This window comes from Notamacropus eugenii, chromosome 1 (genome assembly GCF_028372415.1).
Source record: "Notamacropus eugenii isolate mMacEug1 chromosome 1, mMacEug1.pri_v2, whole genome shotgun sequence".
NCBI classification, from domain to species: domain Eukaryota; kingdom Metazoa; phylum Chordata; class Mammalia; order Diprotodontia; family Macropodidae; genus Notamacropus; species Notamacropus eugenii.
Window position 1 is genome coordinate 182727899 of NC_092872.1, and position 21171 is coordinate 182749069.

General features: G+C 38.8%; 1 protein-coding gene across 2 annotated transcripts in view; it reads right to left on the reverse strand.

Annotated features, from left to right (window-relative positions):
- The window catches only part of LOC140512407 (cilia- and flagella-associated protein 43-like), a 165021-nt gene that overhangs the window by 46892 nt on the left and 96958 nt on the right, over positions 1-21171 (reverse strand). For both annotated transcript variants that reach the window (XM_072621529.1, XM_072621531.1), the window contains 6 exons: positions 20590-20661; positions 18204-18281; positions 17560-17685; positions 12175-12279; positions 2533-2649; positions 943-1170 (listed from right to left, as the gene is read on the reverse strand). In XM_072621529.1, the coding sequence (XP_072477630.1) occupies positions 943-1170; positions 2533-2649; positions 12175-12279; positions 17560-17685; positions 18204-18281; positions 20590-20661 (726 nt within the window). The remainder of the gene's footprint in view (positions 1-942; positions 1171-2532; positions 2650-12174; positions 12280-17559; positions 17686-18203; positions 18282-20589; positions 20662-21171) is intronic.

The following is a 21171-nucleotide window of genomic DNA, read 5'->3' on the forward strand; positions in this document are numbered from 1 at the left end:
AAGTGATTTAAGTTGCTGAGTCTCAGTTCCCCCAGTTACAAAATGAGAAGTTTAGACCACATGATCTAAAGTAATTTCCAGTTCTAAAATTTAGTGACTCAAAGTTCTCCCCTGCACAATAATCTTCAAGGGCTCCCCATTGCCAAAAGGTGAAGGCACCAGCACAGATGTCATGTTGACCTATCTCCTTTGGGTTGACTTTTAATTGAAGGTTTCACTCAATCAAAAATATGTTGAGTATATCTACAATTTATTTTCTATTATCTGACATTTAGTGGTTTAGGAGCAAAGATGATAAAAAAGACACTTTATATTGTCATGAGATCAGAATTTTTTTTCTTACCATTTATAGATAAATATAAAAGCACGGGAACAGGATTGTCTTTGTCTCACCATTATGCACACAGACACACATAGGCACATCACTTAAAGTTAATCAACTTAAAGCTGATTTAAAAAAAAAAAAAAAGAAAAGAACCATAGCCCAAAGGTGTGACTGGCATCCCAGGATTGTATTAATTATAACATGGGACTCTAATGCTACTTATGTATCCCATACAGGCTGCATCATAATGATCCAAATTCTGTATATTTTCTATACTATTATAAAACAGCATATAGAATAGAAATAAGGACTAAACCTGTGATATTTCATTGCTACAAGGAGCCCCCTGGTTAAGGAAGTCCCTCTTACAATGTAAGTCAGCCATTTAAAGTCTTAGGGATTTGCTTAGGGCACTAAGAGATCAGGATCACACAACCAGTTCATGCCAGAGATAGGTCTTGAATCTGGGTCTTCCAGGCTCTGAAGATACCTCTATTGAGATCTATACCAATTTAAAAAAGGGGAAAAAACTGATCTGAATCTTAATCTAGTATGCAGTCTAAAAAATCACTTTATAAGGAAGGTCTACTGATTTCAAAGATAAAAATATAGTTCACCTTCAATAATATAATCTGGTTGATTTTTTCCTCCCTAGTGTGAAGTTCCAATTGGCTTTGCAACAAGCTTATATCTACATTAAAGCTTGTACATAAACTTCCAAGTAGATAATTGGGTAAGCTGCTATCTCTTTTTACTAATTCATCTTCATCCCCTTCCTCTTCCTCTTCAAGTGACTTTTGATCCAGAAGCGCTGCAGCATGAACCTCTACAACACGCTTTCGCAGCTATGTATGAAAAAACACACATTCCCCATCAGCAAACAACTTCTCTAAAAGTCAACCAGTTAACATAATTAAAAATAATTTTAAGACTTTAAATTCTGCTTTCAACACTGGTATCCAAAATTGTGGGCGGACCTTGAAATTCCTATAGAAGAGATTAAATCTAAAGAGACTAAAACACTATAGATAAATAAGAACGATAACAACAGCAAACATTTATATAACGCTTTGGCAGCTAGGTGACACAGTAGATAGTGCTGGACGTGGAGTCAGGAAGACCTGAGTTCAAATGTGACCTCAGACACTTACTAGATGTGTGACCTTGGGCAAGTCACTGAACACTGTTTGCCTTGTTTTCCTCATCTGTAAAATGAGCTAGAGAAGGAAATGGCAAACCACTCCAGTATCTCTTCCAAGAAAACCCCAAATGGGGTCACAAAGAGTTAGACACAACTGAAACAAATGAACAACAATAAATATAATGCTTTAAGTTTGCAGAGTCCATTACAAAGATAATTTCATTTTATCCTCACAACAACCCTGAGAACTAGGTGCTATTATTATTCTCATTTTACAGATGGGAAAACTGAAGCATATAGAAGTAAACTGATTTGTTCAGGGTCTCACAGCTAGTAAGTGTTTAGTTAGGCTGGATCTGAACTCAGGTCTTTTGGACTCCAGGCCCAGTACCACCTAGTTGTGTCACCTTACCCTCAGCAGTATAAGGTCGATAGAATGATTTGTGCTTTCAAATATTTACAGGCGGTCTTGGTACTTAAACATGAAAAAATATGTCCTGTTTGTAATTCAGACAGGAATTAACTCAAATAGTGGCTGCTATGTGTAAATTAAGCAGCAAATAGTAAACGTTTTATGCTTCAGAAACCATAAATGTAGTTTTAGACAGCTGCTCAGCACCAGCCATGTAGAGCTGTTGTATTTTTTAAGGTCTGACTGTTCTTTAGAATGCCAGGTAGGATACAGGGTTATGGGTTCTAACCCGTAAGTGATCAATGTGCATGCAGAAACATACTGCTCCAAAGTAACAACTCATTCTGCCCTTGACTAGTTTTCTTAAAACTGCATCACTGTATAAAAGGAACAAGGAGAAAGAGTATCAGTGGCTGAAGGTAATACCTCATTACTAAACGATTAAAAGTTCATGGCTGTGCTCATGTTTCCTAGTTTTTAAAAATTCATGCTAATTGAACAGTATATATTACTCAGTAGAATTTATAACATAAAGTAATGACAGAAATATTAACAGAAATGATATTTTTAACATCTCTTACACTGCATTTCAATTAAAGCCAGCACTAAGGGAGACTAAGTTAAAAGACGCCACACACATGTTCAAACCCATACTTTAAGTTCAGCTGCTTGAAGCCTCCTTAGCTGTAAAACAGTCTCCAATTCTTCTAATTCTTCTGGAGTTCTCTCTTTCATTGGGAAATTCTGGACTTCCAAACGAGTATGAAAGGACTTAACAAATGTAAAAAAAATAATAAAGAGTCAAAACATGTTTTCAGTTTATTTGTGAAAAATAAAGTCTCTTGATAAATAGCATCAATGTTTAATACTTTTACAATTTAAGCTGATATAATTTCATTGATACTGGTACGGTACATGAAGATTTAGAAATGTTATGGGACAATGACTTTTAATTAGTAATTTTATTGTTTAACAGAGGCCTGTTTTTTTCTCATACACTACCCTCTCAAATTGATACATATCACACCCCCTTCACCTCTTCTCCTGTGTGATCCTTATCTATGTCTTCTTTCACATTTGTCATAAAGGATTCACCCCCTTGTTGAAGACCTTGTTCTATTTTCTTTGTTTCTTTTATATATATATATATATATTTATGTATATCTTTTATATACCTCTTAAATACATCCCAATGTACCGCTGAAATTGTTCACCTCTTTTCTTTCATATTCACTGCATGATGAACCCGCCTCATTTCCCTTAAGTGTCTCTCTTGTACTACTTCTCGCATGCAAGTCATTGCTACAGACTACTCAGATCATATGATGTGGACAATTTAAACCTCCCATGCAACTTTCCTTTGCTATTTGGAGTATTCGTAACTTTGATTCTTCTTGGTGTTCCAGGATTTGCAGTATACACGGCACCCCTGAGCAGATATTAGCATTAACATGATAGGCTTTGAGAGCTGCAAGAGTTTAGGATTGTGATAATTATCATGTAATTTCTTGGATGGGGTTCACCTTGATCCTGCTTTGACTCAGTTCTGAATTCATTGTCTGCAGTATCTATTCAAAATATGCTGACTGACACACTCAATGGGCTGCACCTCTAGCTGTGTCATTGTCTAGGATAATATACATTTTTTATCTAGTCTATTTTTGCAGCATATTAATAGTGACTTCTTCAGCATTAATGGTGGCAAATCCATCTTGAATTTTTACAGCTTTTTACTTTCATATTGAATGGGCATCTAGGTGGCCCAGTAGTCAGGAGGACGCTGGGTTGAAATGTGCCCTTAGATACTTGCTAGCTGTGTGACCCTGTGCTAGTTACTTAACTTCGTCACTTTCCTCATATGTAAAATGAGCCAGAGAAGGAAACAGGAAACTACTCCAGTGTCTTTGCCAAGAAAACCCAAAATGGGATCATTAAGAGTTAGGCAAGACAGCATAACAACAAAAAAGATGCTTTATAGTGTACTCTGAGCCCATAATACCATAAATTGTCCTCAGTGATCCTGGTTCTAACCTATCAGTGTTCTGATTGCAGACAGCTGATTCTGAAATCACTTCTTTGCCTATAACAACTAAATCCTATATGATACGATATAATCTTACAGACCAATGAATATTATGAGTATAATAATCACAGTATATTGCTTTTATAAACCTAATACAGAAGTGATAATTGATTATAAATTCAATATATCCAACGAGTCAGAAGGACCTAAATCACAAAGAAGTCTTGAAATTAGCATACACCCATGATCAGTGCTCTAAATATTGACAATGTACAAGGGGGAATAGGTGGAGAGTTACTAAAACAGGCTCAGGTTGTCCAGGTGATGCTTTACAGAATAATAATCATAGCAGCTATCAAGCAAGAATTCACTCTGAGAACCTTGGGGTTAAAGCCCCAACCAGGAACTATCAGGATCATGCAAACTGACACAGAGAATAGGAGCGAGTTCAGAAGGCAGCCTTTTGGGGTAATCAGTACCAGCTTATACATAGTATGTATGACCTGTAATTGGAGCTTTCTCACCAGCCAAACTCTTTTTGGCTCATGCCTTCACTCAATATTGGCTCACCCAGATGAATAGCTAATCACCCAGAATATAGCTAATATTTCTTCCCACCAAAAAGAATTTGTATAGTATAGCAAAGAATGTGTTTGACTTTTAAATCCCTTCTCTGACATCGTATGATTATGGTCGAGTAATTTAATCTCTTTGAACTTCAAGAAACTCTCTAAGGCTATAAGTCATAGATATGTTGTGACTGGCATCAGGAAAAGGGATTTCTATACAACTCAAATCACAGATCCTTGACCTACTGATTAATGATGTATTTCCTACCTGCAGGCTTTCTCCTGGAAACTCAGAAATCTGACTTACGTCTAGCTCTTCACAAGAGGGAAAAAAAGGCATTTAGCTTCTGTGCATAGAGTTTATATTTGATCCTACAGATAATCAGGAGCCATTACAATTTATTGAGTGGGAAGCGTGGGGGTAGGGGTGGTAACATGGCCAGAACTACACTAAGGCAGCTGTGTAGTGAATGGATTGGAGTGGAGAAAGACAAGCCAGGAAGACCAATTAGATTATTGCAATAGACCAGACAAAAGGTGATGAGTGTTTGGATTAGTGTGGTCACTATGTGAGTAGACATGCCAGAGATGTTATAAAGAAAGAAGAGTCTATTAGGCAATCAGTCTGGCAATTTGTGAGCGAGAGAGAAGAGTTGAGGATGACATAAGGCTTATAAAACTGAGTGGCAGGAAGGACTATGCTGCCACAGTAACTATTCTCTCAAGCTATTGTCATATGTCTCTTTTCCATTTCACAGCCAAAGTGCTAGAAAAAGTCTACTTTGTCCCCATTTTATTATTGCACTCTTACTTAGTTTCTTGCAATTTGGCTCCCAAGCTCACCTGAAATAGAAGGTCACCCATAATCCTTTGATCACTAAGTCCAGGGGCCTTTCTCAGTCCCCAGCCTTCTTGACTTCTATAGTAATTCCAGCCTTTCTTCTTATTTACTTCTCTGTCCTTGGTTTGCTTCTATCACACTTACTTCCTCTTCTCCCCATGCCTCCATAACTGATCTTTGTCAGGCTTCTTTCAGGATCATCACTCCTGTTCTGCTCATGACTGGTATAATGAAGCGCTTAGTAAGCCAGGGCCTGCTTTACTGAGATACAAAGGCTAGAACCCTCAAGTAGTTTCACACTGATACAGAAGCATCATTGTGAAGCATTGACTGTGAAAATTTGCTGGGTGAGCCCAGGTGGAGACAACCCACGTGAAGTTAGAGGTTCTGTGAAGTCTAAAAAGCCCCCAAAACTGGCAGCCCCCAAAACTTACATACTCCTAGGAGGCTTCTCCTTCTTGGATGATCATTAATCTGAAGAAATGTCTACCCCTTAGGTCATCCTCTAAGGGCTGGCTGCACTGCATTTGCTGTGAAACTGTACCATAACCTAACTCAATCCCTGGCATTCTACAATTGGTCTTTATCTTAGTCTTTTCTCTCTATCCTCATCAGTTCCTTGGGTGCAGTTCTATGTAGATGACTCTCAAATCTATAAAACTAGCCCTCATCTCTCTCCTAAGATGCAGTCCTACATCAACAACTGCCTGCTGGATATCTCCATTTTTATGTCCTAAAATGATTTCAAGCTCAACATGTTCAAAACAGAACTTAGTCTTTCTCTTCCAACCCCATCCAACCCTTTCTTCCTTTAAATTTCTTTATTCCTGGATTTCAACACCATGCTCATCTGCTAACTCAATTTGAAGCATCCATCAGGTCCCATGGCCTTTTCACCCTGTTATGATGGCCCCCTTCTCCCATTGGTGAGTTCCTCCTGGGGTTTTCACTTTGAGGAGGGGAATGGGCAAGTCAACCTTCATTCCCCTTCTGGCTGTGCTTCTGGTGTTCTGGACTTCAACAACATGTCTATCTCCATTAGACTGTAAGCTCCTTGAGGTCAAGAACTGTCTCTTTTTCTTATGTTTGTATGTTCAGCACTTATAACAGTGCCTGGCATATAGTAAGAGCTTAATAAATGTTTGTTGCCTTGCTTCTGTAAGAGTACCACCATCCTTCCAGTTACACAGGTTTAAAACCTCAGAGTCATCCATAACTCCTCTCTCTCAGCCAATCAGTTGCCAAATGTTGTCCAATCTATCCCTAATAATATCCTTAATATTATATATTATAATAATATAAACATTATATTATTTACATATAATATCCCTGGCAAAAGAGGGCTTCCAAACTCATCTTGCAAACATCACTTATGAGGATCGTAGATTCAGAGCTAGAAGGAATCTCAAGGCCCATCTGCCATATAGTTCAACTCCCTCATTGTACAGATGATGAATCTGAGGCCCAGGGAGATGAAATGACTTACCCAAAGTAATCACCCAAGTAAGCTTAGAGGGAAGATTTGAACCCATGTTCTCCGATTTCAGAGCAAATGTTTACTGCGCCCCCCCCCCCCACACACACACACTGTACCACATTGCTGTCCTCTCCCATCTGGCTTACTGCAAAGGCTTCCTACTTGGTCTGCCTGCCTTTAATTTTGCTCTTCAGTCTCTATTCCATAAAGTTTCAAAACTGATATCCCTAAAGCACTGCTCTGACCTTGTCACTCATCTGCTTAATAAGCTTAAGAAATGATTCTGTTGTAATTGAGATAAAACATAAACTCCACTGTTTGTCATTTAAAGTTCTACACCCTGGCTTTCAAAAACAATTTTTAAAACATTCAGTACTAAATATGTGGCAGGCACTGTGGTTGGAACCGGACATATAAAGACAAAAATAAAACAGTTCTAAGAGCCTCCATGCTATTTGGAGAACAACATAAACAGAACAAAATTAAATGCAAACAAAATACAAAAAGAGAGATACAAATTAATTTCCCAGGGGAGGGTACTAGCAACCAAGGGAATCAGTACAGGCTTCCTGTAGAAAGTGGCACTTGAACTTTAAAGAAATCAAGGGATTTTGTGAGGCAGAGAGGGGTGGAGTCATTCTAGGCAGACATCATCCTGTGATGGAGATGGGAGTGTAAATGTCATGTATGGGCAGCAGCCAGTAGGCCAGGTAGGCTGGAAGAGGAGGAATGTGAAATAAGCCCAGAAAGATTAGAGCCAGATTGTGAAAGGCTTTAAAGGGCGGAAAAAGAACTTGTACTTTATTGTAAAGGAAATAACAAGCACTTGAATAGAGAACATGGTCAGATCTATGCTTTAGGAGTATGATTTGGTGGCTATATGGAATATGAATTTCAAAAAGACAAATGAGGAGGATACTCCAACAGTCCAGGTAACAGGTGATGAGGGCCTAAATTAGGGTAAAAGCCATGTGAGTGGAAAGATGGGGATGGATGCAAGATATATTATGGAAGTAGAACTGTCAAAACTGGCAAGTGATTAGATATGAGGGGTGATGAAGAGGAGAAAGCTGAAGAATAACTCTCACTGGGAATATTTGATGAATATAGGGAAGCTAGAAGGAGGAGAGGGTTTGATGAGAAAGTTGATTAGTTCTGTTTTGTACATCTGGAACTTGATATGCCTACAGGACACCTATTTCAAAATGTTTAATTGGTTCTTGGTGGTATTCTGGAAAGACTAGAGTTTGATGTTTAAATCTGGATCTCATTTGAATGAGATCATCAATAAAGAAGGTATAGAGAGAGAAGAGAAGGAAGTTCAGGACAGAGACCAGGGGCCTATTCATATAAGAGTAGGTAATAATACAGTAAATGAGGCTGAGCTGTTGCTAGGCAGAACAGCTATCATCTGCATGAAAGAAGGTGACTCTCACTTCTCCCCTCCCCTGTCCCAACTGCCCCCAGACCAGAGCAAAGGAGGAATGGGGCATGACACTAAGGTGATTTGACCTGTAAAGCTGAGGGAAAGAGAGGGGTCATGACAGATGGTTTCAATTTTTTTTATGAAGTATGAATCAAAGTTCTTTCTTGAGAGGGAGTAGGGTAGGAGTGGCTCAGGTGACTTAAAAGAATGTTCAAATAGACACTGAAAATGTGAGATAAAGTTAAACAGTAAAGAATGAAAGGTCTGGCACACAGCAGGAAGGGCCCAGTTGAGAACACATAAAATCAATTTGTAGTCAACTGAGTAATACATGCTACATGATGGTCCACATGGCTCCTTTGCTCCTCCATACTTTAGTCCTTCTCTCACTTCTGTGCTTTGCACACACCAGCCCCTTGCCCACAAGACTCCCCTGCAATTAGTGTTCCCTTGTCCCCTACACTTTGGATTTATTTTGTATATACTCTGTATTCATTTCTCAGTGTCTGTGTTGTTGGGTCTCCTTCCCCCATAAAATGTCAGTATCTTGAGGGCAAGGACTATTTGGTTTTTGTTTTCATATGCCTAGTACCTAGCTCAGTGTCCAGAACATAAAAGGTGCTGAATCCATACTTAATTGATCAAGCATTACTGATACTCTCACATCTTTATGAGAATGATTTATATAAGAATTGAATATTTTCTTGATGAAAATATGAGAATGAAATAGGCAGGTTTTCTCAAACAAGTCTCTACAGTAACCATATATTTACTGTTATACAATTGACTGTACAGTATCTAATACAAAAAATAATACAGTATATAATACAAAAAAATTTATTTGTTGGTTACAAAAACACTAAATACATTTTACTTAGTAGAGCAAAATGAAATCTTAAAGGTTTTCCTCTAACAAGGACTATCTCATGAACATGTTAAGATCATATAAGATTATTTAATAAATGAAACAACAGAGAGACAACTCTGTTCAATCATCTTCTGATTATTAACATCAATTGAGGCATAAAACAGGGAGATACATGCTTTCCCATCCCGAGGGGGATGCCTTGAACATGGTCCATGACCTATAGATGGTGAGGTTCTCTATATGCTTTTTTCTGTTTAAGATATTGGACTGATTGAATCAAGTTCCCAAACATTATAAAACCTCTCAATGAAATCTCTGATTTTTTTAAACTGATTGGTAAAACAACTAAAAAGGAAAAACTAAATGAATGAAAAAAGCCTATTGTCAAGATTAGATAGTGTCATGAATAAAATTCAACAAAAGGTAGCTTGAGGGTATATTCACTCCAAGCAAGATAACAATTGACTAGCAGGGCGTCTGGTAATAAAGTAGAAAAATGGCTGTCTCAGTGAAGCCGAAGGTCTGAGCAGAAGGACAGCTCCCCTTTTATGGTTTTGTGGGAGTACAGAACAAAGAACAGGGCTGTGTAGGTGGAGAACAAGCTATGTTTGGGTACAGGGTTGGCAGCATCATGACAGTGAGGATAACCTGACTGGTTACAGAGCTGAGGCATGGGGGACAATATGATTGGCTGGAAACTGGGAATGAGGGGCTAGCAACAACCCTCTCCTTCCCTCCTGTGATTAAGAAAAGCTCATTGTTGGGTCCACCTGCAAAGTCAGAGATAGTGGATCATACTTCTTTGTATAGCAAACCAAACATCTATGGAGGATAGCTTGATGATGTGAAGACACTAGACTCGACTCCTCTGTATCTATCCACATCCCCCAAGGATAAAAGATATCCCTGAGGCAAGAACAGAATAGTGGTTATCAGGAGAACTGGATTTCTAAACTTATCTCATCACAGGCCAGATGAATTTCAGAACTAAATTCAGACACAAAGAACCATGACTTAGGCAGTTACAGGACAAAAATCAATTAACTGTAAATAGGATCAATAAAAATGATAGAAAATACATGCAGTCTACCCACTGAATACAGGAGAAAGTGTGTGTGTGTGTGCATTTGTGTGTGCATGCATGTGTGTATGTGTAATAGACATTACAGATGGCCAATGAGTTAAGCCCCAAATTGAATAAGAGGAAGAGAAGGGTTGGATTATATCTGGGAAACTGTGCAGTTCTTTTAACAATCCCAAGATATTCCTTTACACAAAAACCCAATTTTTTCAACACAAATATCTCCCAAGTGATAAACTTTAAGACACTACATTCCCCAAAAAACTAAAGTTGCAGGTGACCAAAGGGGTAATGGGTAACTGTATGGGGAGGTTGGTAAACTGCTGCATTGTTCCAGTTGTGACTGATGCTCAAGAAGCTTAACAGTTTTCACTGAGAAAATGCATAATTGGAAAAGGAGGTGGGTCAATCAGGTGTTGTCAATGAGGGATAATAAATGAGAGCCCATATATTATCTGGGTACTGCCAAAGTTTTCAAAAACCTAGAGGAAACCATTCGGGTCATTGAGTGTAGATTCTCTAGCAGGGGTGGGGAACCTGTGACCATGACATAGGTCATGTGTGGCCTATTATGTCCTCCAGTGTGGCCCTTTGACTGAATCCAAACTTCACAGAACAAATCCTTGATACTGGATTCTGTCAAAGGGCCACACTGGAGGACCTAGAGAGTCATACCTGGCCTTGAGGCCACAGGTTCCCCAGCTCTGCCTAGAGGATTTATAAAACGAAATAGACAAGAATTACTCAGGAAAGCATGGATGGGCTATAATCTGGGTGAATACCTAACTGATAAGGTCACAGGTCTACTGTGAAGATTTGAAGTAATGAAAAATCAGGTTAAATCAACAAGTATTTATTAAGCATCTACTATGTTCCTGGCACCGGGGATACAAACATTGGGGGTACGAAGAAAGACAAAAACAGTTCCTTTTTTCAAAGAGCTCACAGTCTTATGAGGGATACAACATGTACACAACAATGTACAAAAAGATATCTACAGGACAAAATTCATTAATTTTTCATTGGATCTGTGATTTTATCAGTGTGGATACTCCCCACATCAAGGTAGATTATAAGCCATCCAGGGTTTCTCATTCCATGTGATTTTTGTCCATGCCCTTTCATAAGTTTTCCTGAAAGGAATGATGCAAGTCAGGTGATCTGTGGGATTAGGAAGCTAGCACCTGCTGTCAGTAACCCTAACAAGAGCACAAGCCTCCCATTCCAAGGCAGCTTGGAAGTGGTCAATAAAAGCAGGGAGAGCAAGACCCTGTGGGTTAGCTTTTGTTATAGGCTGACCAGTCATACTATGGTTGCAGAGGTACGTGTCTTGAAAGTAAAGAGAGTCCAAGAACCTGTTAAGATTTGCTTATGGCAAAATAGTGTAGCTCTCACAGCCCAGTGTCACTGTGTGACTTTCACCGCAGGTCTTTACATTCCCCAGGGCTGTCTGAGCCCCTCAGAAACCCTTCAGCACCACCAGTGTGCAACAGGGTCTCCAAATTCTTAGGTGAAAGGGTGTCCACGGGTCAGATGATGATTATTCTGTGTCACAAGATTACTTACAAATGCATTGTCAAAAAAACCTGTGGAGCCCTTTCTTCTTCTGGGCATACCTTTAACAGAGGACATGAGACCATGACAAAGAGTCATTGTAAATGTGTTCTTAGCCTACATAATCTTTGACATGATTCTCAGAGAGAGAAATCTGCGAAAGAACATATGAGGAATGGAAGAAGAAAGGAGGAAAGACAAATAAGGGGAGACATTAGTGTGAAAGTCCAAATGGACCAAAGCAGAAAGGGTCTAAATGAAGAAGACAGATCACAGGTACTATACTGGGAAAGCTCCACAGGGGACTGAACAGGCAATGCTCTGAGCTTTGGAAGGAATGGTTTTCAATAATGGAAGGGTTTTTGTTTTTGTTTTTGTTTTTTTTTTTACTTTTGGCTTCAATGGATATTGCTTCTGAGGTTATTAATAATTGAGATAATATATTTAGAATATTCACCCTAAGTCCTTGGCCTTTTATGCTCATGGGATCCCAACACTCTTCTTTTAAAATGTTCCATAAATACATCTTAGCTAGATTTTCCATTTCTGTTTCATTTCTTAACTGTAAGAAAAAAAAATAATGGTTTCAAAAAGTCACACATATAGAACTTATTAACATAGTAACTGGCATGGCGATACAGATTACATGTATATGTATGCACACACATACAGCCTCTATAGAGAATTTGTATAACAATATGAACAAGAATAGTACAGGATGAGAAGAGCATGGGTGGATTATGATCTGCACCAGAGTAAACAACCCTGACAAGGTAACATGTCCACTGCAGGGACATCATGCTTCTAAAGATGGCTAATTAGCATTTGCCTGGTGTTTTACAAATCTAATCAAACCTTTCAAACTGAAAAGGGTGGGGTAAGGAGAAAACTGCTCAATTCCAGAGATTAAAAATATAATGTAGAAAGAATAGCTGTTGAGCACCAGGAAGGTCACTGAAGTCAATATCTAAGAAAGGAGCCAGCAGTAAAACCCATGACTGCAAATATCTATATCTAAATGCATGAATGTAAGGAAACAAGCAAAACAAACTAGAAGTCCTAACGCAAGGAGGCAAATTTAACCTCACAGATATCACTGAGCCTTGGCAGGATGAAACTCATGACTGCCATATGGCTATGGATGGGCATATTTTTTTTTTCAAATAAAACATTATGAGGAAAAATGGATAGTATTATACATTAAAAATATATACATGTGAAGTACAGTAATCAGAGTGAGAAAGCATAGTTGAAAGCTTTTGAGTAAAGGTCAATAGAAGGACAAAGGAAAGCAATTTTCTCTTCAGGTAATAGATCATAAGCCTGGCACAGAAGTATGATATAATAATGATAAAGGACTTCAATTCAGTAATATCATCTCTCTCTCTTTCTCTCTCTCTCTCTCTCCCCCTCCTCCCTCCTTCCTCCTCTCCTTGTCTGTTTCTCTCCCTCCCTCCTAAAAGAGGAGCACCTAAACCGGACTGTCCCTTTCCCCCCTGCCAACTGAACTCACTTTGACAGCTGCTCCTTGATTTGGTGAATCCCTAGACAGGCCTGTCCCACCTCCCACCCCAGCCTCACCAACACCTGCCCCAGACCCATCAGCTCTTCTTTATGTTTTGTCTTCTCCTTTTCAGTCACTTCAGTCATGTTTGACTCTTTCTGACCCTATTTGAGGTTTTCTTGGCAAAGATACTGGAGTGATTTTTCATTTCCTTCTCTAGCTCATTTTACAGATGAGCAAACTGAGGCAAATGGGGTTAGGTGTCTTGCCCAGGGTCACATAGCTACAGAATGTCTGAGGCTAGATTTGAACTCATGTCTTCCTGACTCCAGATCTGATGCTCTATCCACTCTACCACCTAGCTACCCTTACTAAAGTTCAAAGTTTTACCACATCCCTTTCTCTCCCACTCACACTGCCATCACCATGACATAGGCCTTCTTTACCTTATGCCTAGCCTATCTCAATAGCTCTGCCTTAAAACACTCCTCATTTCAGCCTATCCTCTGATTAGCTGTTAAAGGGATCTTCTTCAAGAGCAGGTCTAACCTTGTGGCACCCCACCAACTTGATAAATTTTGATGGCTTCTAAAGCTCTTTCATAACCTGGTTCCTTCCTACCCTTCCAGTCTTCTAACACTTCCTCTCCTCCAAGTGTTCTATGATCTAGTGACCCTGACCTTCTTGCTGTTCCTCAGACACAAAACTCCATTACCCCCACCCCGTGCCTGGAATGCTCTCGTCTTTACAACTCTTGGCTTTCCTAGATTCCTTCCAGATTTAGCTCAAAACACATCTTTTGCCAAAGGGACCCCACCACCACCACCACACACACAACTGCTAGTGCCTTCCCTCTGAGATTACCTCCTTACACTATCTCTCGGATGTAATTATTTGTATGTTGTTCCCCCACATTCCATTAAAATGTGGGCTCATGGAGGGCAGGGATGAAGTTTCCTTGCTTCTTTATATCCTCAGAACTTAGCACAATTCCTGGAATATAGTAAGCACCTGCTTGTTGATGCTTGTTAATGTTTGTTTATTGGCTGACTTGCCTTAATGACTTCGTCCTTTAAAAAGGGAAATTCTACTCTATCACTAACATGGAGGAATGCTTTCTAAAATGGAAATAATAGAAACTTTGGAGGGGAAGTGACCCTCCAAATTTGTGATAATGAGGGTTACAGAAAAGGAACATAAGATTTTTGGTGAGTGGATTTCAGAGGGTTCAGAGCAAGAATAGTTAGGATTCCATGGACAGAGGAAGTTAGCCTATCAGGAATGGAAAACTTTTAAGAATGAAATTCTGAAGTCACAAAGAGAAAGCTGGAGTTGTCTGAATAGACCTCTATGGATACACAGAGAAATCCTCAAGCAATTTAGATTTTTTTTTTTAAAAGCTGGGCAGAGAAGATGAGAATAAAGGCAGGTAACAAAGGGTGAGTACAAGTGGGCAGAGTACTGTAAGAAAAGTGTCAGAGTAAACTGATGCTATTGAAGAAAACTTAAGGCCACAAGAAAAATGTTGTTATATTGGGAAAAAGAAAAAAGATGGAAAACCATGCAGAACTGCTGCTTGAAACAGATGGTATGCTGATAACTGACAATAAATATGAGGCCAATAAGGCTGCTCCATTCTGACTGTGCTTCTGATTTTGCTTTTTGTTTTGTTTTTCCTGCCAAGAAAGGATAGAAGAAAAGTGACTACTAGGGAGATCCTGTCCAAGAGGCGTGGAGAGATGGTAAGAGAGCATTGAGCTGCCCATGCATGAAGCAAAGTCCCTGACCTAAAGGAACCACATCCTCAAGCCCTGAAAGAATTAATGTACAATTGCTGGGTGATATCAGTAATCTTTTGAAAGATCTGAGCAAAGAACAAAGAGTGTTGTAAATTGTAAAAAAGGAGAGGTACAAAAGGACTAGAGAGAGGTAAATGTCTTCATCTTAAAAAACTGTGGGAGGGTTGGGGGGGGTGGGCAGGGAGTGAATGGAATCTGGAAGTAAATGGAAACTATAGACCAGTAATCTTGGCTTTGATTCTGATCAAGATCATAGGATGAATTATAAAGACACGATTAGAGAACATCTAATGATTAGGGAAGCAGTGATCACAGAATTAGCACAGCTTCATTAAGAAGACCTCATGACAAATATGTGATTGGTGTTAAGTGGTTTTATGACAGTTTGGAGGGAGGTCTTCACTAGTGCCCAGGGATGGACCTTTGGCCTTATTCTAATAAACATTTTTACCACTCACTTGAATAAAAGCAAAACAGCATGCTTATCAACTTTATAGGTGATACACAGCTCTGGGAGTGCATGATGAGTGGAGGTCCAAAAAATCTTTGACACATTAGAACACTAGGATCAATCTAATAAAAAGAAGTGTTGTTTAGTCATTTAGTCGTGTCCAACACTATGTGGACTTTATTATCCAGGGGGTCTTTTTGGCAAAGACACTGGAGTGGTTTGCCATTTCCTTCTCCAATGTGTCCCCATTTTACAGATGAGAAATTGAGGCAAATAGGGGTTAAGTGATTTGCTCAGCTTGTAAATGTCTGAGACTAGATTTGAACTCAGATCTTCCTGACTCCAGGCCTGGCATTCCATCCACTGTGCCTCCTACCTGCTCCAAAATGAAATGTAATGGGTTAACAACGCAAGAGGGAGGAAGCATATATATGTATCTGGGGTTTTAGGTATACTGAGAACTCAATAAAATTCAACAATGTGATATGGCAACCACAGAAACTAATTCAATTTGGCGCTGCATTAAGAGAAGCAAATAGATCATAGTCTCTCTGTCCTCTCTGCTGTGTAGGACACATCTGAAATATCATGTTCACTTCTGGGTGCCACAGTTTAGAAAAGACATGGATACAAAGGAAAACATTCAGACAAGGACAAAATGGATAGGGTATTGAGTTCATGTTACATGACAGACTGAAAGAATTGGAGGTGTTTAGCAGGTAGAAGAGAAGTTGGGGCATGACCACTGCCTACAGGTAATTGAAAGGCTACAATGTGATAGAGAGATTAGCCCTGTTCTGTTTAGCTCATTTACCACCTGTGACAGACCAGGCTCTAAATGTGGGGAAATTTTTCCTGACACCAAAACTAAATTCACCTCTTTGCAGCCTCTACTAGTTTTGCCTAGTTTTAGGAGAGAATGGTCTTATCCCCTTTTTGATCCTGTTGGGATCAAAAAGAGAAAGAGGTCCTTTCTGGTTGCCTTTAAGATTTCCTTGCTAACCTCTGATCACTCATAGTTTAAGATCTCCTGACATCTTTCTTGCAGTAGAGTGCCTATTATTGATGTTCAGTACATACTCTTAAAAGTTGGATGGGCCTTTCTTGGTACATTCAGATAAGTCTTTTTGGACAACTCTAGCTTTTCTTCCTCACTGGAGTTATTTCCCATTGTGTCTTCAGAATTTCATTCTTAAGTTTCTCATCCCTGACAGGCTGACTTTGTGGAGTCCATGGAATTCTGCCTAACTTTTCTGTGAACACTTTGAAATCTGCCCTCCAAAAATCTATGTACATCTCAGACTTTGCCCTGCTTCCTTCTCCTTCTCAATCAATATGTGATTCCAAGATGGAATGGTCCCAAAGTTTCTATCCTTTCCACACCAGAAAGTAGTTTTTCCCGGTTAGAAAAAATTTTCTCTAGAATGGTATCTCCCCCTGTTGGTTTATCCAACTTTTTGAAAGATGAAATCACGAACACCTCACCTGTCCTGTTACAACCCAGGATGTGGGGCTGATACCTTCCAAAAGACAATAGATTTTATTCTTATTTATGATTCCCTTTTTACTTTGCACAGTATTATGGCCATGAGAGGTTCTTACTAAATATTTGAATGAAAAAAAACTTAAATACTAATAGATGCCAATCACTGTACTATGCCCTGGGGCTATGGGAAAAAAAGTAAAGACAGTCACGGTCTTTAGGAATTTACAATCTCATAAAGGAAGATAAAGCTATAAGGAGTGATGGCCAAGGAGAGGTACCATTGTTTGGAAAGTTAGTCAGTCAACAAGCATTTGTTAAGCACTTAACGGGATGGTGAGTAGAGCCATAGGGGAACAGATGAACACAACCTTTTCCAGAAGCACTAACAGTACTGAACTGATTAAGATTCCAGAACTGGAAGGGGCAGAGGGTTCATGTGGCAAGGCAGCTGTTGAGAAGATGGTGGGGGAGTTGAGAGAATGAATGAAACTGTTTATTATTTTTAGATCCCATTTACACTTTTTTTATTATATTAGAAAACTCCTCCTTTCTTGTTCATGTCTATAATTACAGAACAATGTTTCAAGTAAATTTTCTTATACCTTTGCTACCTCTTTTTCATTTTCAGCCTTAAGTTTTTTCATTTCTTCAACATCCAGAGTAAATTCTTTATGGTCTAGTTGTGCAATCTCAGCTGCCAAATCATTTTCCTCTAGCATTTCCTGAATCTGAATTAAAACACAGAAAATGTTGGTGGCAAGTATACAATTTCAGCTTTAGAGTTCTTTTCTTGAGTCGGTACACAGTGTTGCTATTCACCATAACCTTGGAGTTTTACTGGGCTGTGTCACAAGGCTATTGCTAGGTTGGTGACTACAACTGCTTCTCATTTCAGAGCACATTCCATTATTATCTTTTGTCTTTAAGAGCTTATGCTATTTCAGAAACACTGAAGAAAACCAAAGAATGTAACATTTATTTCAAAAAATTCCTTTAAATAATAGACATAACCATTTTTTATTTTCCTCTGTTCTCCCTTCATCATTGATATTTACTACCAAGTGTATCAGGTTCTAGGCTGAGCATGTGTAGTAACTAATTTACTAGAACACAGTAGAAAAGTTAGCTTGCAGGCAGAGTAGGAAGACAAATCATAAACTCTACATGCCTATCATATCCAAAATTCAGCAGGAGAGACCATGTGACTCTACAGGCACAGTACTGGAATATGAGTCACCACACTTACAGTTTTAGCCAGTGCTCTGATTCCTTGCTGTAGTTCTCTCTTTTGTTGACCAAATTCTTTAACCTCTTTTCTAATAGCCTGAAATGTAACAAATACAACACTTAGAAAGAAAGCAAGAAAGGCTCCCAAAATAAATACAAAGTATATTTTTTAAAAGCATAACTCTACAGAAAGGAGTGCACAAAAATGAATGAGACTATAAACTGAAGGTGAAAAGGACTCATCACAACTTCTCTCTCACTAGTCTGTACTCTTCCATTAGTGGTGAAAGAAAGTGAAAACACAGCTTTGATGTAAGCACATGGTCAAGTTATTGTATAGAGAAAAATGTAAAAATGAAAATTGGGAGTCAGTGTTCCCACGCAGAGATCCCTGAATGTGAACTCACAGACTTTGACTCTGCTGCTCATTACCTATGCGATTTGGGCAAGTCAACTAAACCTCTCTCAGCCTCATCTTAAGAAAACTACAGTGTGAGACTCCAGATGATCTCCACCTCCCCTGTGGCTTTAAATGTATGATCCTATGAAATTACATAATGTCTAGTTAAATTAAAATGAACAAATGAGCAGGTAAATTGCTTAAGTTAGAAGATTTTTAGAAATAGGAAGTCAGAGTAGTTAATTAAGCAGATAAATGACATGGTCAGATCTGTGCTTTAAGAAAATCATCTTTGCAGTTATATGGAAGATAGATCAGAGAGGAGACTGACTACAGAACCTTGCCATGATTCCTTATTGTAATATGTTGAAGCCTTCTCACACCAACTGTGTAGCTCACTATTGCCCTTTAAATTCTTTAGAGAATATAATGGTCTATGTTTTGCTGCCACATTAAAACTTTTTTTAAAAGATAGGAGAAAGTTTCACATCAGTTTACATAATTTTTAAATTTCCCAATGGTAAATCAGACCAGTCCTTTCCTTCTTAATCCTGAGCTGGATTCATGCATCGTTTGCTATGTCCATAGACAAGCTCTCTAAGTTATCTTGTTAACCACATAGAAGTCCTGACAAGAATTCTTCATTCACTTCAGAGCGGGCAGTTAGGGTCAATTTTTTAAAAATGGTTTTGGACCTTTTCAAGAAGTCACTATCATGTTCTAGGTCTATGTTAACCTGCAAAAAGAAGTTTCTGGAAGACAGAATCCATCCTTAACTTGGACTTTGCACTGAATCTCTGCATATCTCCTATACAAGGACTCATATAATTTTGAAGTATGCATGAAAAATACCTTACTGGAAAAGAGTTTTTAGAATGACATCTTGGTGTACCAAATGAATTCTTTTTTTATAGTCAAGAAAGTATCTTTATAATAAGCATCAATGGGGAAACAGGAGAGGTTGGGATCAAGGGTATTGGGGGAAAGGTTGGCCCTGACAAGATGGGACCACTTATGCCTGGAGCAAATAAGGAAAGAATAGGTGAAGGTGTAGAGGAGTTTTGAAAGTGAAAAACATGGTAGAAGAGAGAGTTCGTGGTGGATGGCTTTTTTTTTTTCAATACGGTGCGATAAATACTATGAATAAGTGGGGTTAGAGGTAATATAAAGGGCTTGAAGAGAGAGAGGAGGTTTGGAACAATTGCTGTGGGAAGCATGATAATCAGGGATGAATAAAAAAGATTGCCATGGAACAGCGAGTTTATTGCCGAGATTATGCTGACAACACAAATTTATATTGGATGTAGTTAGCACAGTTACAGGTTTTCCTCCAGCAGCATTCAGCAACATGATAGCAGATGGTGGGTGGAACCTTGGCTTGAGGACTGGCAGGACGGGAATAATGATAAGGCAAGGGAACAAGGTATGTAAGGTATTGAAGAGTGCACAGCTGAACTGGTCAACTGCAGAGATAAGACTATGAAGGGGAAAAAATGAGGTGATGGTTTAGGAGAGGGATGAAGGAACTAGAGCTCACAGTAAGGATTAAGAATAGGTTTAGGAGGTAGAAAGGAAAAGAAAAAGATGAAAAGACACAACCTTATGATTACAGAGGAAATTTTCAGAATTTGAGTTGATAGTAATGCCAGTGTAATGGGTGATGGTAAGATTTGAGGTCTGACCTCACTGTGAGTAACTGAGGTAGGCCCAAGAGTATTGAAAAGATTAATGACCTGGAGCACATGGGTAGGGAAGAGGAGGAAGACTGTAGAGGGCATTAAAGGTTAAGAGCCACTAGTGGACAGTTATACATGATAATTATGTGTTCACATTTAAGGAAACTGAGGCAAATAGGGGTTAAATGACTTGCCCAGAGTCACACAGTTAGTAAGTGTCAGAGACCATATTTAAACTCAGGTCTTTCTGATTCCAGGTCAGGAACTCTATCCACTGCATCAACTAGTTGCCTCTATATGTGTGAAAATACACACACATACATACATACCTCAAGGTTTTTCTTTTCTAGCCAGGAATTTTCTTGTGCATTGGCTCCATCTCTAATGCCTGTACGTTCATCCTGTGAAAAAGAGTCTACACTTGATTTCAATTTAGAAAATGCCTCAGAAAAAAAAGAGACATGTATATTAAACTGAACCTGTAATTCATCAAACTGTCCCTATCTCATTATTTAAGAAGCATCTAAAAACCCCACACCATAAAGCTTTCTTGATCATTTTGAAGGTAGGATGTGATTACTTTTTGACATGCAATTCACATGAATCTCTTTTCAAGAAGTACATCGCATTCGGCCTGAATTAATTCTTACTGTAGTGATACTAAGATGAACATATTTCACTCTTCAGCTGATGCTATTGACTCCTGTATTTCCAAACACTTTAACCGATTCCTTCCACTTCTCACTCCAGATCTGCCTCTCCCTTTCACTTTACATCACTCTTTAATTAACAAACTTCCTCAAACCTTAGATTTTTTTCATCTCTTCTTCTTACATCTTCTGAAACTCATTGAAATTTGGTTTCCCCTATGTGACATGGAATCTTGCATCACTCTTTCCACTTTCATCTCC